We start from the raw sequence: 15000 nt of genomic DNA, 5'->3' as shown, positions 1-15000 counted from the left end.
TCGGTAAACAATATCGTCCTCAACGACAAGAATTCTGGGCGTCTGGGCCCAATGCGGCTTGAGCTTGGATTCACGTTGTTCTTTAAGACTTGTTCCGCGAGACTTCTTGCCCTTGCCCTTGCGGGAACTGCTCTCGCTAGATGGTGAACCGTCCATGGGAAGAGGGATACCAGTGGAGGTACTTGAACCAGCGCCGTAAGATTGCTGAAGACCCATCTGGCTTGAGCCTGCCATGATTTCAGCCGCGCTCGTACTGGATCCTGACGCGATCGCATTTCCATCCTCGTCTTGCCCTTCGCCAGCAGGTAATTTTCCCCCAGCTGCAAACGCTTGGTAAACAGCTTTCAAGACTTGTCCATCACTTTGTTTTCTGTACATCGTGAGAGGAACCGTCGTGCCTTCGGTCAACCAAGCAGGTGTCTCTACAAAAAGGGGAGCGATACCGACAGACTCGCCGCCGTACATGTCTTGCATCTGGTTAGGGATCTCGATGACATCTTCGGCAGGATCTTCAGCGCGTGCAACAGGACCCGCAGGCGGGTTGCCAGAGGGCTGGCTCGCCAGAGGCACAGAAGCGTTTACGCTACCAGACGGAGCGGCGCCGGCGTTAGAAGCCGCTCGAAGGCGGGAAGAAGATGCAGGAGGCTTGATCTCGCCTGTGCTTGGCCCGCTAAAGCTCCCTCGACTTCCTGTACCATCTGTATGAGGAGATGCTTGTGCTTGAACCGCGCCGCCGACACTGTTACCGCTGAAAGCTGGGTTGTATGCAGCATTCAGAAAGGACTGGTGACTTTGAGGTTGGGCGGGGGTGTAAGGCATCGTCGTTGGTTGTCGAGCAATGTTGCTGTGGTACATTTCGGGCGGGTACGCTCTCGCGAGGTTGTCTAGGGATTTGAGAAGATGCAGCACCCGAGGGGAATGGCCGGTCGTAGCTGCCGGTGATCCTATCGCTTCTGTCGGACTTATTAGCGTAATTCGCTATCGCTTAACAGATACAACCTACCGCTTTCGCTGGCGGCGATATGACCAATCATATCTCTTACCAAACCCATCATCGCCATCTCACGCATTCTAGCCTCGTCCGCTTCCGACCTAGATTTCGCGAGTGCATCCTCTAGCATATTGATCCTGTCTTCCATCAAGTGCATACGGGTCTGATCTTCATTGCTCAGACCAATATGACGAGGAGAATTTTCATCTCCTTCTTGGTTGTTCGCCTTCTTGGGCGCCACGGGTTTGCGCTGGTCTACGTTAGCGATACTTCCAACCTGCCGGAGAAGACTCACTTTGATACTCTCAAGATCTGATTTACCGCCAGCCTGGAAATTCGGATGTTGAAACTCCCAAATCTACCGATCAGAAACATTAGCATTAGATTGCGTCACGTATCCTATCAAGCATCAGCAAAGAAGAAAAAAATTTACATTTTCCTTGATGGAACCCGTTCCAGCATCGACGTGCTTTATCTGCCACGACGTTAGCATATGCACACGGTCTAGTCTTCAGTCGTACAAACCTTGGAAAAGCCATATTTATTCAACTGTCGCACAAAACTAGAGAAATTGGAATGTCTGAAGGTCTGCGGCCTACAGAGCGTTAGCATTAATATATGCAGTAATGGGTTGTGGATCAAATTTACAGGATTTTCGTAGTGAAGTCGTTCATATCCCATACCACAAAGCTTGTCCCATTTGCTCCCCAACCCACTGAACCTCTCTTTCCCTTTTCTCCCTTCTTTGTCCGACTATTTCCGTATTGCGCCTGTTCTTCTTCCAGCATCTTGTATAGTTTTTTGATGAATTCTGAAGGCCCTTGTTGCTGGGTCGCCTTGTCCCTTTCCTTGTCTTTTTCCTTTTCTGCGCTGGCACCCTGAGGACCTGCACTAAATTGTGATCGTGTATCAAAAGATGCGGAGACGCTGAGGGGGATACCCGATAAAGGCTGATTTTTCCCACCAGCACGCGAGTCGCTACTCATCAAATCTTCCAGCTTAACCCCACCTCCTCGGCTGGATGGCGTTGTTGCACTCGTCTGCACAGGTGCCCAAGGGGTGTATTGTTGAGCTGAGGCAGGTTGTGTTCGACTTGCCGTCACAGATTGGGATGGTGAGGAGCGATGAGACTGGGAATAAGGCTGGTACGGGTCGGCTCCACGCGAAGAACCAGCAACGGCACTGTGGTATTCCATACTACCGGCCGCACCTGGATTTGCTTGCCATGTATTTATCTGAGACTGCCTGTCGTAGGAGTACGCGTGAGCATCGCCTTGGAAGGTCATTGGCTGGCCTGTATGAGGATGATATTGCTGATGAGTTTGTTGTATGGGTGTCGATTGAGAGTGGACGGAGGATGGGTGATAGAGCGGCTGCTGTGTGTACTGTGGCTGCTGAGAGCCTGAAGGCACACGGGACATGTCGAGGCTGGTCCCAGTGCGAAAAACAGGGCGATGTCAGAGGACGCAGTTGATGAGTGTCGAGAACGGGTTATGGAGGATGCGAGCAAGAAGAAGTGCGAAATGTAAAGTATATATATAGATGAGTTGAGAAGAAAACAAGGAGAAAGACGCGAGGGAGGATGGAACGGCCGGCGGCGGGCGGCGGCAGCGAGTGAAGCGGCGGTGAGGAAGACGACGACGCGGATGGCAACGATGAAAGTGGCGAGCACGCTTCTATGCGTGTCCCCACCACAATGTCCCCAGTCATCATCCTCACAGGCGCATCGAGAGGCCTCGGTCTAGCTGTCCTCCGCATCCTCCTCGCGAAGCACAACGCTCGAGTTGCCACGCTCTCGCGCTCCCTGACCCCGGAGCTTCAGGGCGCTGTGGACGAGTATGGCGCCGACAGGGTGCTGCCCGTGCAGGGCGACGTAAGCAAGCCCGAGGATAATGCCCGGGTTGTCAAAGAGGCCGTCGACAAGTGGGGCCAGCTCGATGGTCTGGTGCTCAATGCAGGTAGCATCGACCCGGTCGGTACGTGTGGTCCACTTTGCATATGAACGTTCTGGTGACACTTTCACAGACAAGATTGGGAACGTCCAGCTGGATGCTCTTATTCCATACGTCCAGACTAACCTGCTTTCAACCATCTATCTTCTTCAGCCTGCCCTTCCTCACCTTCGCAAGTCCAAGGGCAGGGTGGTCCTCGTGTCCTCCGGAGCTTCCTCTACTGGCTACCAGGCTTGGGGTTTGTACTCTATGGCCAAGGCTGGTATGAACAGCTTGGCCAGAACGGTAGCTAGTGAGGAAAAGGAGAATGGTGTTGCCATCTGGTCTGTCAGGCCAGGTATGGTTAACGTAGGTAATTCTCTATTGTACTTGTTTGCATTGTGCTAACATCTTTCTAAGACTGATGTAGGTGGTTGCTTCGATTCTAATGGCCGCTACCACTGTATTAACCTATTGCAGATGCAATCCTTCCTTCGAACTCATGGCCCTGCTGAGATGAGCCCTACCGACATGGCCAAGTTCCAAAGCGCCTATGAGAAGGGTGAACTCTTGGCCCCCGAGCAGTGCGTTAGGTTGACTCTCACAAGATGTGATGTTTCTGACATGAAATTTGATTAGACCTGGCTCTGTTCTCGCCGGCATGGCTGTGAATGGTCCCATCGAGCTCAGTGGAGAGTACATCAACTGGGCCGATGAGAGGCTCAAGGCTTTCCAAGCGTAAAGTATAGTTGGGCTGAGATGAAAAGAAGCAATTATGAGATGCATAGTCGTGCGATAATACAACTTCTGAATGCCTACAACAAGATAATTGTGACAGGACACGACATTAAGCGGAAGGCCCTTCGCCCCCTATCCAGTCTGCAAACCACTCGACGACACCTGCCACCATTCTCACCCCTACATCGCTACTGCCGAGTCTCAGGTCTGGTCTCAGATATCTATCTTCCTTGACTATATCTCGCTTCCTCTCACCATCCAAGTGATGTTGCAGAACTGCACCTGGAGCTCGATAGATGTAGTCTGACGCCGTAGTAGTGGTATACCGGGGCAGAATACGATAGAGAATGGTTATTTTTGGGCGAGAGGAAGGGGTGAGAACTAGATGGGCTAATTCTTTTGCCGAAGCTGATTTGAGTTCTACATCTGCGGCAGTCATCAGCTGAGTTAACCAAACCATCCGATGGACCCGTCCAAAACGTACTTTCCAATAAAACAACATCTCCTTTCCGTACCTTCTCATCGCCCCAGTCTTTTGCACACTCATCCCACAGTCTGACAACACAGCTTACCTGACCTTCATTCCCGTCTGGGGGCGCGGTGATCATCCATTTCCCAATCCATAGCGTGTCGCTCGCATCTTGTCTGCCTTTTGTTCTTCCTCGCATACCAAGCTGCGTCTTTCGCTGCCTTTCAAGAGGGGTATCCACAGAGGCAATGCAAGCAATAATGTTATATCGCTCTTTCCCACCATATCCATTGTCAAAAACCAAACCCCCTTGTTGCGGTGCCGAGCCCTTCTTCAGTACGTCTTGTAGACTAGTTAGCCTCGACGTCGGTACACTCCAAGACGGAAAGTTGAATATTGATGTCTCAGCCCCTGCGGAGGGAGGGATCTGGGATGGCCAGCTGCTAGCAGTTGTGTTGAGCGTCGATTCCAAGCCCAGTGACTGTTCCTGCCCTTGATCAGGCAAAGTTGTAGAACGTTTCGTGCTTGATGGCAGTATAAAGGAAGGTCGGGTGACAAGCTTTTTTGAAGCTCGGCGGGGACTCGTACGGACTGCCGGATGGTTGGTTGTGGGGAGAGAGGGAGGAGGAGGCATTCTATTACGGGAGCGTTCCTCGAAAGTCGATATCTCGATATCCTCATTTTGATCTGATTGCGATCCGATCGCCCTCGACGATACAGCCCTTTTTCCCAATACAGACACCTTTCCATGCCCCGTCGCTTCTGTCTGATCTGTGTAATGAACATCCATGGCCTCCGGTGGATTGTTTGAAGGGTCATCATTCGGAGGCGGCAATGAATGGGACTCTTCACGAGGAGGTGGGTTGAGCCGATGGAACGTCAACAGCTGCTCTGTCGAGATCACCGAGGCATCCTTGAATGAGGAGAGGCTTGGTAAGGAAGGAGGGGGAAGGAAGACTTGAAAGTGGGTCATATCCACATGTCGATAAGCAAGTGACTTTGTTTGTTTTCTTAATGTAGGAGAAGAAAAGGTAAAATTCACTGAACGGGAAAAACTACCAACGAAAGGAAAAAGGTTCACAAAGACTTTATCAACGTGGCGCGTTCGTATAGAGTAAATCAATCGGCTATTGAAGGAATCGGAAATCCTTTCTTTTAGCAATATAGGTAGCAGCACCCCAACTTCCATCCCAGACCTAGGTTGTTCTTTCTAAGATAAGATATATACAAGGTCTCTACATGGTTGCGACCATGAACATGCATAAAAGTACGGGCACATTACGCAAGAAAATGCTCTTCTAAATTTCAACACCTTGCTATAGTTGTATCATTCATTATATCTTACTCCATCCTTCTCCTCAAATTATCGTACTCTGATTCCCAGTCAGCAATGTTCTGTCCACCATTGCACATCTCAAAGACTCACTGCTACCAGGATAATCCAGCTCATTCTCCCTCCATTCTAGTTGGCCCAGCGCGTCTCTCACAGTCCTCACCAACGCCTGTCCTGTTTCTTCAGGCTTGTCAGAGTCCAGCTCCCACCACATTGCGCCGCCCAGGCCGTGATAAGCGATGTATGAAGCTTTCTGATGGGCGATTGCTTGGGTATCATAGGAAATGAGGAAACGCTTTGCCCTAAGAAATGGTCAGTTGTGTTGGCGGGATAGGAGGATCTTGTGATCTTACGGATCGTAGCTGTATGAAGCACCCAGACGGTGGTCATTGATTTCTTGGGCACCGGGCTGAGGCAGGGCTTTATAGTCCCACATACCTGCCTCCCATGACCCTTCTCCGGTACCTGAGAAAGGCGAACCGATTCCTTTGGTGTTAGCGAAAGAACGTCCATAGACGGGCAATCCTGTGCATTTCGTCAGTTTCGTACATAGTATAAGAAAGAACAGACATACCAACGACGAGCTTGGTAGGATGCACACCAGCCTCAAGGTAGAATCGCACCGATCGATCAACAGACTGTCCGTCAGGCTTGTCGGAGTAAAGGTTGGCTTGGTGACCTGCCACAGAGTCCCACGAACCCGCAAACTACATCAAACACGATAAGGATATAGTCATGAAAATGTTATCGAGAGACTTACATCGTATGCCATCAAATTCCAGAAATCCAACACCTATCCTACATTAGCGACTGATCTTTCTCTGGATGATATACGGTTGAGGCTCACCTGGTCCATCTCTTTCACTCTCAAGACTTGCATCTGCTCCCAGCCACAAGGAGCAGCGATAGTAAGCTGATACTGCCCCTGAGGCTTGCCCTTACTTTGAGCGAGTTGCTCAAGTCCCTGTCGAAGTTCGCGAAGCAGAGCGACATAGGCTTCGGCGTCCCGCGGAGTCTTGGGGTATTCGTAATCAATCTTCAATAGGGTCAGTAAGAAGCCACCAGGTGGCTATACGTTTGACACCCACATCGAGACTATGGGGGATGTTAGCAGACAGTTTAGGATCAGAAGCTTTAAATTCTTACCCATCCAGACCGACATCCTCCACGAGCTTGACAGCAGATTGTACGAACGTTGATCGCCATTTGGGGTGTACGATACCGGCAAAATTCTATACGTAGTTTAGTCTGGGAACGATATGGGAGTTATGGAGACCATCACACTTACAGGGGAGAAGGACCATCCACCAATGGAGAGCAGCACCTTCAAGTTGCTGAATACGGCATTAGCTAAAGTCTTTTAACAAAATCAACTATTCACCGATTCTGTTTCTTCATAAGATAGATAGCCTTGAAGCAGCCATAGAGGTTGGTACCAGGCTCATCCCACGAATCACCATCGTAGTGGATCTTGTACACACAATGAGCACCTTGCATGCATCAAACCGTGCGAATGACTCACTTCGACGTCAGCCCAAGAGTCACTCAATACGACTTCACCGCTATCCTTCTTCACATTTCCAAAGGCATAATTAATATGAGTGAGGTGTTGGCTAGGGATATTTTGAGGGAAAAATTTGCGATCGTAGATACCCCTGGAGATCTGCAAGTCAGTGAATCTGCCAGGCCAAGATCACATGAGAGATCTGACCAGTTCACCTACGTCAAGTCGTTTAGCTATCATTCCCTGCATACAAGGTACAGGATCACCTACAAAGTATCCGACAGTACGCTTCGGATTGTTCATTTCTAGTTCGCCGCCTTTCAGTAGCTTTCCAACAGTCTTCCAGGGATGCGACGGGAATGCGAAATCAATCTGTGTGAAGAGGAAAGCGATAGCAGCTAGAAGGAGGACAGCTAGGAAAGCGAGACTCGGCTTGAATGTAGGTTTCTTGTTCGCGGACGGATACTGGGCTGGTTTTGGGGAGTGAGCCATAAGAAAAGGGTCAAGATGGCAGATGTATAACGAAGTGAACGATTGTTGGGCAACGGTGCACGAGAAGCGCAAGAGACGACGTTTGCCGATCTGGGGCCCCAAACCATTTCCGGCCAGAACGCCAACGCAACGAATGGTCTTTTCATCTTCTATGTGCATTGTGGGAAAGGTGTTGATGATTCTTACTATCACAACATGGATCGGCAAACGATGGGTACATCGCTGCTTAGAATTTGTCCTGCATAGCACTCGTCGGCTGCTTTTTGCAACTGTATTGGGTTCGGTCTTCTTTGCCGCATCGTCTTTCTTCCGTCCGCCCCCACTTGCGGTCTTTTCCCTGGCTATTAGCGCCATCCTTCATATTTCAGATCATTTTAGAAATCACAGACGGGAAAATAAGGAGCGCTTTCGATGTGGAATGTTTACTGGTTCAACGAATGAAGCCCGGTGTCCTCTCAAAAACAAAATTATGGTTCTGGTCTAACATCCGGCACGCAGCAAGAACGGCGCGAAACGGGTAATAGAAACGAAAAAATGAAGACGAGAGAAATCAGCCACATCTTCTTGTTAGTTGCAAGAAGGGAAGACGCCGAGTTCAGTACTACAGAAGAGGCTAGCTGTGGCTACAGCCATTGTTGTTCAAGATAAGGACGGAGTGTTACGTTTGCTGTAGTACTTGCGCGATGTCTTTTCTCTTTTCTCTCACGTCTGCAGTGGACAACAAACTCGGCATACAACGGCTTCTCCCCATGTAGCGAGGTCTTCTTTGCCCACTCCCTTATTTTATCGCTCCCCTTCTGTTGTTCGAACATCAACGCAACTTCTCCCATTATGCAGCACCGAACCCGCACAGGTTACGGCACTGCTGTGCACATTCTTTGCTGACTGCGTGCTATTACTTGTTGAATACTTTTCTATTGCCTAACCCTGCCCATTTCGATCGATCCAAGATCTCCTATATGAGTTCAATTTCTTCAACTACTTTCCTTCTCTTGTTTTTTGCTTTTGTTTTTCTTCTTGTATCCGGCTTCTCTCAGGGATGCTAGCTGTTACCCTGTCCAGGGCGGCCACGGAGCTGCTTTTTCCCGTTGTGTTTTCCTTCCTCGGAGTCCCCGCTGTACGTTCCTTGTATTACACATGCCTGACGCTGCGAAACTCTATTTCCTTCGCATGTCCTGTTGATCCATCACATATCCATATTTCATCTTCTGTTGACATCCCATTTTTCCCGCAGCGTATCCAAGTTTGTTTTCGTCCTCTTCCCGCCATACCTCTTATAATCTCGTTTAATATCCGACCCCAATCGTTCCCACACGTACGACGACGCGACCTAGCAAGCACGCATCTTCTTCGACGCACCGCCCATTAAGTCATAATTCCACTGCCCACAGCGTCCATCGATCATACGCCATCATGTCTCCTTTTCTAACCACCGCTATACTCTCCGCTCTACTGTCTTTTGTTCCGTCACCGGCATCCGCTGTTACTCTAGATTCCATAATAGACGCATACGGCTTGACCAGTGCGCAATACAACTTTACCTGGCCGGACCAAGCGCTCGATTCGACGGACGCCAACGACTGGATCGACAGCAAATGGTCTTTGAACGGAAACAAGGTGGACTGGGGAAGTTCTTACATGTACGTGAATCCTTGTCCTTTCTTTTTTTCGCCGCACAAATGCTGACAGGCTATCTAAAGCGTCTTCTCCGCTGACCCCTCAACGACATCTTCCACCCTTGTCCGCCGACAGGGTTCTTCAACATCTTCATCAACGACTTCGACAAGTACCAAGAGTGCAAAGACCAGTAGTGCAAAGACCAGTAGTGCCGTGGCCACTGCCTCTGCCACATCAAGTGGGGTTTCCTATCCTGCTGTTACCGACCTCAACGGCGAGCCTCCGGCTCTCCGTGTAGAGTACCCTTCGGGTTCGTACTCCAAAAAGACGGGCGGAACACAATTTTATGCTCAGCCATTGAACGGAAGCGACTCCTCTGGTGGAGCTTTGGAGAGAATGTTGTTGTCGTATGACATTTGGTTCCCTACAGGTTTCTCGTGAGTCGTTTCGCACTACTTTTTTTATACATAGAAGATATATGGCTGACGTATACCGATGGATAGATGGAACAAAGGTGGAAAACTTCCCGGTTTGAGGGGTGGCCCGGAAACCCATGGATGTTCAGGTGGCGACGCGACGAACGGTACTACCTGTTTCAGTACTCGACTGATGTGGAGGGCCAGCGGTGCCGGGGAAGGTATGTCTTTGCTGTGTAGCGCCCACAACCGTGAACTGGTATTGACTAAAGCACACAGTTTACGCATACATTCCGACAACTCAGAAAGGTTTCTGTAGTGAAACCGACGTGACTTGTAACTCGGACTATGGAACGTCTCTCGCTCGAGGGTCGTTCTCCTTCACTACCGGCCAATGGCAAACGATTTACCTTATGGTAATCTTGAACGAGGTTGGCACTGCCAACGGTGTAGTCCAGTAAGCAAACTTTTAGTGCTTCACAAATTCATCTTGTCTCTAACCGAACGGACAGGTTGTGGTACAATGGAGTCCCAGCTATGACGTTTACGGACCTCATCATCCGTACTTCCAGCGACATCACTTCCGTCGGCGGCCTCTATTTTTCAACTTTCTTCGGCGGTGACGACTCTGAATGGGCAACACCTACCCAGCAATTTACATACTATAGAAACATTCAGCTTTACGGTGGTGTCGGTGCGTCCAATTTGACTGGTGCCGCCGCTAGTTCGGCCGGTCACAGGACCGCCGCCTTGGGTGGAATGAAGAGTGTCGGAATGGGTGTCGCCTTGGGCTTGATTGGTGTTGCTGCGGGATTGTTGTTGTAATACGACTATCGTGAAGTGTAACATAATCATGGTGAGGATCAAGCAGGAACGGAAGAAGCAAAAGAAGATAAAAGATACTTTTTGGGCTTTCGAGGTGTGTCTTGTTCAGAGACTTCGTAGTGTGTGAAATAATGGACTTAAGATTAGTGTTTAGAATCAAAGTAATAGAACTATACCTGTACAAACACTTGTACCATTAGAATATAGTATGCGAGAATGTCTAGATGCACACAATGTTCATGGCTACATCATTTCGAGAGATCATCGATTTTGATGTTGGTAAACATAGTCGCAAGGCACGAAACGCGAATGAATATTCGCTTGTGTTACGGCATCGCCTTCATTTTCATCCTCATTATCATTCGTGGACCATCGTCCTGCTTGCCGTTCTTTGCGACTCTTGCCAAAAACAGACACACTCTGTCAGAGTGCAGTAGTGTCCAAAGATCCAAAAGTGGGGGGTGAAACTCGCAGCCAAAAAAAAAAGCCCAATTGTATTGGTTTCGCCTGCCAGCACCCATTATTACTTCACCATCGCATTACGACCTTGGCTCTTAACGGGACAGTCGGCAATGGCAGCCCCCAGCAATAGTTCCAGGTTCCCTCCATTGGAAAAGTATGTCGCCCTTGGTAAGTTGCTGACTTTTGCGATTCGCGACTGACCAGCTTTTGTTGGTTGTTAATGCCAGACTGCGAAATGGTTCAGTTAAGAAACTGCATGGGTTTGGCAAAGTTTGTTTTGTGATCTTGAAAAGAAATGCCAAACTGACGAGAAGCTGTCTTAGAATTGGGATTGTGGATGCATACGGAAATGTCTTGATGGAGTCATTTGTCAGACATCATCCTGCAAATGTCGTGAACTATGTCACTCGAAGTATGTTTGCTTCTAACAAGGCGTTGGGAGTAAACTTGTCAAACGAGCAGAAAGCTAATGGGATGATCAGAGAGTGGAATAAGACCACAAGATCTTGTTGGAGGTGAGTATATACCATTTAAGCGGAGCGAGATTAAAAAAAAAAACTGAACGAGTTGGTCTCAGCGCCGACGTATGAGCAAATCCAGCCCCAAATTATAGAGCTCATCAAGGATAAGATCGTTATCGGCCACACTCTATTCAATGACCTTGCCGTTCGTCCCTTTCCCCTCTCTCGAACTCCCCGTCGTGCTAAGTCTATTGTTTTATTTTTCCAGGTGATTGGACATCGACATCAATACGAGATGATGCGTGATACCGCACTCTACTACCCGCTGCGGACACTAGTCGGTGTCAGGAGTGAAGGCGTCTGGCCCAGTTTGAGAAAGCTGGCTGCAGCCGTGTTGAATATGGAGATGCACGCTGCAGGAACCGCGCACGATCCAGTACGTCTTTATTATTATTATTATTCATGTCTATGGGCTTGCGGCGAGAGGTACCAAGAAGTGGCACGTCTGGAGGTACGAGCAGCTGATATAAAACCTGCATTTTAGGTGGAAGACGCTAGGATGACTATGGCGATTTTCATGACGGTCAGAGAAGAATATGAAGACGCGTTGTGGCGAGGCAAAGATGTTGTTGCCTGTCTTCCCGAGTCAGTCGTTTTGTTCTCTTTTTCTTCACGCCATGGCGGACTGGTCATTGATGTCTTGGCAGACGATACGTATCCTGCTACTGGTAACTGTTGTACATATACATCAAGGGTTTTTTTTTGTATGTTTGACTGCAGCATATATGCATCGGGCCGGGGTGTCCCATCGGTTTTTTGCGGCTTTGAGGATTTGGCGGCACAAATTTGCGGAGGCGGCAACGGCAAACAAAAAGGTTTGTTGACACGGAGAAGACCGTGCCGTGCGGCAGTCGTGGGTTATTATGTAATTTTTTTGTTGTTGCTGACTCGGGAGGCGACAATGTCGTTTCTGGGGACGCCATGTCAGTATATTTCTGTGAAAATATTCGTTTGTCATTCGTTTGTCCACCTTGTATCTATCTCTGTAAACACCACCGTCACCGGTTTGTTGCATAATGGGCCTGTTCGACTATTTCCTCTGCTGCGGTCCCCGTAAAGGCAAAGCTCCCAGCTCCACTTCGCCCGTGAGTCACCACCCTTCGTCTTCGCAGCTGAGCAGTATGCTGACAGAAAGCGGTCCCACATTAGACCCGCGAGAACAATCCTTTATTACTGCCTATAAACCGCGAAGAATCAATCGTATCTGCTGAAGGTCCTCAGGGATATGGCTCGACTGAACGGTTGACAGACGAGCAACGTGTCAGGATCGAGACGATAGGACGTGAAACGGGAACGTGAGTCTGTGCTCTGATGAACGTGTTTTTAAAACGACGACAAAAAGCTGAAAGAAGGAAAAACTATAGATATATGTTGCCTATTCAGTCATTACCGCCTCGATCTCGCCTCTCCATGTCGCGCACGTCTACCATTCCGCGATCCCTGTCTTCAGGACCTTCCTCACGACCGTCTTCACCACCTCTCGCTCAGTCCGGAGATAAAGATCAGTCGTCTCCATTGGAAGAGACAAAGACACTAGGGGGGGATGAGAAGGATGGGGATGTAGTGCGGAAAACGTTGTTTGCCAACGGCACGCCGATGAACCTTGGAGCGAGGAAAACAAGCGGAGGAGGAAAAGGCCGGGGAAAAGCGAAAAACAAGAGCAAAAAGTAAATTATTGCTACTTGCCGCTTGCTGCTAGCGGACTCTCTACTGGGTGTGAGGGGGTCGCGTAGGTTTCTGTTGACGGCCACATTTGTTGTATGAGCCTTGATGGGGGAGATCACATCAGTACCATTCTCTTTTTTTGTACGGCATCAACCGTTGTAGCATTTATTATCACCAATGCATTGGACATTCTTCTTTTGAATTGTTATTTTAATGTAAACCCATCTAGATCTTGATGGACTCTGCGTGGTGTTAGATGAGTTTGATAAAAATGGAGCATATACTCACCAGTCTTCACTACCGTTTGCAAATCCTGCTCAACACCCCAGACGTGGGCACGCAAGTCGAGGAGTTCGAGATGGAGACCGTCCTACCAACATATCAGTACATGCTATAACCTATTTCATGACGGATAGGATGACTGACGTAGACCTTCTTCATCTCGCCTCGGACCTTGGTGACGTCCTCCTTGAGGGCGTTGTTGGCCTTGAGAGTAGCAAGCTCCTTCTCGACAGTCTGGAGCCGGTCAAGATGGGACGTTATCTGTGTCCATGTCAGCCCTGCCTTTCCGCAGTTGGCCCACTCCACTAGTGAGGTCTTTGGGTTTTCATGCTTCAGATGCTGGACCCACCTTGCCGGTACCCTGCTGGAGTTCTTCGATGCTGGCAGTCAAAAGACCAGTAGCGAGCTTAGTCTCTTGTTGGAGATAGTAGATGGAGAGAGAAGAGGCGCAAGCAAAGCCAAAGAACTAGAGGATGGTCAGCGACTGGCCAGAGTTTGTGGGGATGGGTGCACTGACGAAACCAAGAATACTAGGCACATCCGTCAGTACTCTTTGCATGCATAAACAGCTGAAAAACACTTACCCTCCTCTGTTGATTCCATACGTGCCCAAGCATGCATAATCAGCGAGCATTATCGAGTCAAAACGATGTATGGACTCACCGGAAGCCACCAACGGGGCGCTTGACGGGGACAGCACCGACGGTACCGACGGCCGCGGCCTCTTCCCTTCGGACGGCGCTGGTGGAGAGCTGCCTGATGGTGGTGCGGGCTGTGTTGGTGAGACGGAGCATGGTGACGCTGGGGACGAGATGGAATGTATGCGAGTCAAAAAGTGTCGGAAAGAGATGCGAGATGAGTTGCGTTTTTTCGTTTGCTCTCATCGTTGTCTCCAGGTGTCTCGTCGCTACCAAGACACGCTCCGTCACCACCATCCACCTCATGGACGGCCAGGCGCCCTCCCCGGTCATACACACTCCCAGCCAGCGGCCATATCCATACCATCCAAATGCAGGATACCCATACACCCAGCAACAGCCCTACCCATCTCCGCTCCCGACACACCCAGCCCGCCAACTCCACACACCACTGCCATACAATCCGTCGCAGAGACCAGTCCATCCTCTCCCCAACGGCCACTCTCCCACGTTCCCCATGACGCCTCCGTACGCGCCGTATCTCAATGGCCCAATACAGACAAGTCCTCCGTCGTCCTCCGGCTCAGAGGCCCTGCCTTCAAACCAGATTCACATCGTGCAGACAACACCGCTGCCTGTCATGCTACGCTCCAGCTCGACCTTGTCCACTACCAGCACGAACAGGCCGCCCCCGCTGTCCAACGGGCCCAGTCCGGCCGTTGAAGAGGTCATAGTGGACATGAGTGATCAGTACGAGATGTACCCGCCTCAACAAGCACAAATGCGGCAGGTAGGACCAAGAACAGGGCTGGACCAGGTGCAAGCACGGTCTGTAGTGAATGCAACACGACCGAACGAGATGGACGGAGTGCCCAGGCAAATGGTTATGCCGCAACAAATACCAATATCCAACCCATTATCGTCGGCAACGGTCGTAGGAACGAGTGACAGTAACCTCTGGCAAAGGTAGGTCTTGGTCGATCCTTTGTTGTAGCAACACGGATTCAATGCTGACAGCCATGCTCTTTGCTCATTCCGCCTGTGCTATTGCCTTTGCCTGATACTCATCAAATCATCGCGATGGAATTCCTTCTCCTCTCACCACTGTCGCCTATA

The 15000-nt window shown here is 49.8% G+C and overlaps 9 protein-coding genes across 9 annotated transcripts in view; 5 read left to right on the top strand and 4 right to left on the bottom strand.

Moving 5' to 3' along the window:
- CNG01750 (transcription factor, putative) overlaps positions 1 to 2522 on the bottom strand; it is a 3962-nt gene extending 1440 nt beyond the window's left edge. The window contains exons 1-6 of the mRNA XM_024657535.1: positions 1640 to 2522; positions 1517 to 1586; positions 1425 to 1466; positions 1287 to 1349; positions 1004 to 1241; positions 1 to 953 (exon numbers count right to left, since the gene is read on the bottom strand). The exon at positions 1 to 953 is cut by the window's left edge and continues 140 nt beyond it. Of these exons, the coding sequence (XP_024513215.1) occupies positions 1 to 953; positions 1004 to 1241; positions 1287 to 1349; positions 1425 to 1466; positions 1517 to 1586; positions 1640 to 2412 (2139 nt within the window). The 5' untranslated portion in view covers positions 2413 to 2522. The remainder of the gene's footprint in view (positions 954 to 1003; positions 1242 to 1286; positions 1350 to 1424; positions 1467 to 1516; positions 1587 to 1639) is intronic.
- Positions 2523 to 2667: 145 nt separating this feature from the next.
- CNG01740 (cytoplasm protein, putative) lies at positions 2668 to 3717 on the top strand. Its single transcript, XM_571900.2, has 5 exons — positions 2668 to 2967; positions 3017 to 3291; positions 3343 to 3348; positions 3403 to 3506; positions 3562 to 3717. The coding sequence occupies exons 1-5, from the start codon at positions 2670 to 2672 to the stop codon at positions 3662 to 3664; spliced, it is 786 nt and encodes a 261-aa protein (XP_571900.1). The 5' UTR covers positions 2668 to 2669; the 3' UTR covers positions 3665 to 3717.
- CNG01730 (hypothetical protein) lies at positions 3701 to 5198 on the bottom strand. Its single transcript, XM_571898.1, has 2 exons — positions 4145 to 5198; positions 3701 to 4086 (listed from the first exon to the last, which is right to left on the bottom strand). Exons 1-2 carry the CDS (start codon positions 5100 to 5102, stop codon positions 3770 to 3772), a joined length of 1275 nt encoding a protein of 424 aa, XP_571898.1. The 5' UTR covers positions 5103 to 5198; the 3' UTR covers positions 3701 to 3769.
- A 195-nt stretch (positions 5199 to 5393) lies between these two features.
- CNG01720 (cytoplasm protein, putative) lies at positions 5394 to 7506 on the bottom strand. Its single transcript, XM_571896.2, has 13 exons — positions 7237 to 7506; positions 7174 to 7181; positions 6985 to 7117; positions 6844 to 6932; positions 6751 to 6796; positions 6609 to 6694; positions 6551 to 6557; positions 6310 to 6498; positions 6223 to 6255; positions 6037 to 6169; positions 5816 to 5987; positions 5556 to 5764; positions 5394 to 5502 (listed from the first exon to the last, which is right to left on the bottom strand). Exons 1-13 carry the CDS (start codon positions 7456 to 7458, stop codon positions 5471 to 5473), a joined length of 1359 nt encoding a protein of 452 aa, XP_571896.2. The 5' UTR covers positions 7459 to 7506; the 3' UTR covers positions 5394 to 5470.
- Positions 7507 to 8670: 1164 nt separating this feature from the next.
- Positions 8671 to 10558, top strand: CNG01710 (hypothetical protein). The gene is made up of 5 exons (XM_571894.2): positions 8671 to 9098; positions 9159 to 9512; positions 9579 to 9712; positions 9771 to 9948; positions 10004 to 10558. The coding sequence occupies exons 1-5, from the start codon at positions 8872 to 8874 to the stop codon at positions 10314 to 10316; spliced, it is 1206 nt and encodes a 401-aa protein (XP_571894.1). The 5' UTR covers positions 8671 to 8871; the 3' UTR covers positions 10317 to 10558.
- Positions 10559 to 10689: 131 nt separating this feature from the next.
- CNG01700 (hypothetical protein) lies at positions 10690 to 12003 on the top strand. The gene is made up of 8 exons (XM_024657534.1): positions 10690 to 10946; positions 11006 to 11048; positions 11102 to 11190; positions 11261 to 11293; positions 11356 to 11444; positions 11508 to 11675; positions 11784 to 11884; positions 11947 to 12003. Exons 1-8 carry the CDS (start codon positions 10889 to 10891, stop codon positions 11969 to 11971), a joined length of 606 nt encoding a protein of 201 aa, XP_024513211.1. The 5' UTR covers positions 10690 to 10888; the 3' UTR covers positions 11972 to 12003.
- A 134-nt stretch (positions 12004 to 12137) lies between these two features.
- On the top strand, positions 12138 to 13155 carry CNG01690 (hypothetical protein). Its single transcript, XM_572162.1, has 3 exons — positions 12138 to 12384; positions 12449 to 12594; positions 12664 to 13155. The coding sequence occupies exons 1-3, from the start codon at positions 12316 to 12318 to the stop codon at positions 12968 to 12970; spliced, it is 522 nt and encodes a 173-aa protein (XP_572162.1). The 5' UTR covers positions 12138 to 12315; the 3' UTR covers positions 12971 to 13155.
- CNG01680 (hypothetical protein) lies at positions 12336 to 14083 on the bottom strand. The gene is made up of 8 exons (XM_024657533.1): positions 13910 to 14083; positions 13831 to 13836; positions 13764 to 13776; positions 13596 to 13712; positions 13391 to 13507; positions 13253 to 13334; positions 13140 to 13206; positions 12336 to 13065 (listed from the first exon to the last, which is right to left on the bottom strand). Exons 1-7 carry the CDS (start codon positions 14038 to 14040, stop codon positions 13190 to 13192), a joined length of 483 nt encoding a protein of 160 aa, XP_024513210.1. The 5' UTR covers positions 14041 to 14083; the 3' UTR covers positions 12336 to 13065; positions 13140 to 13189.
- A 43-nt stretch (positions 14084 to 14126) lies between these two features.
- Positions 14127 to 15000, top strand: part of CNG01670 (hypothetical protein) — a 2081-nt gene continuing 1207 nt past the window's right edge. The window contains exon 1 of the mRNA XM_571888.2: positions 14127 to 14850. Coding sequence (XP_571888.1) covers positions 14189 to 14850 — 662 coding nt within the window. The 5' untranslated portion in view covers positions 14127 to 14188. The remainder of the gene's footprint in view (positions 14851 to 15000) is intronic.

The sequence above is a fragment of the Cryptococcus neoformans genome (assembly GCF_000091045.1).
Source record: "Cryptococcus neoformans var. neoformans JEC21 chromosome 7 sequence".
In the NCBI taxonomy this organism is placed as follows: domain Eukaryota; kingdom Fungi; phylum Basidiomycota; class Tremellomycetes; order Tremellales; family Cryptococcaceae; genus Cryptococcus; species Cryptococcus deneoformans.
Note: the sequence above shows the minus strand (reverse complement) of the source record. Positions and strands in the feature narration are given on the sequence as shown.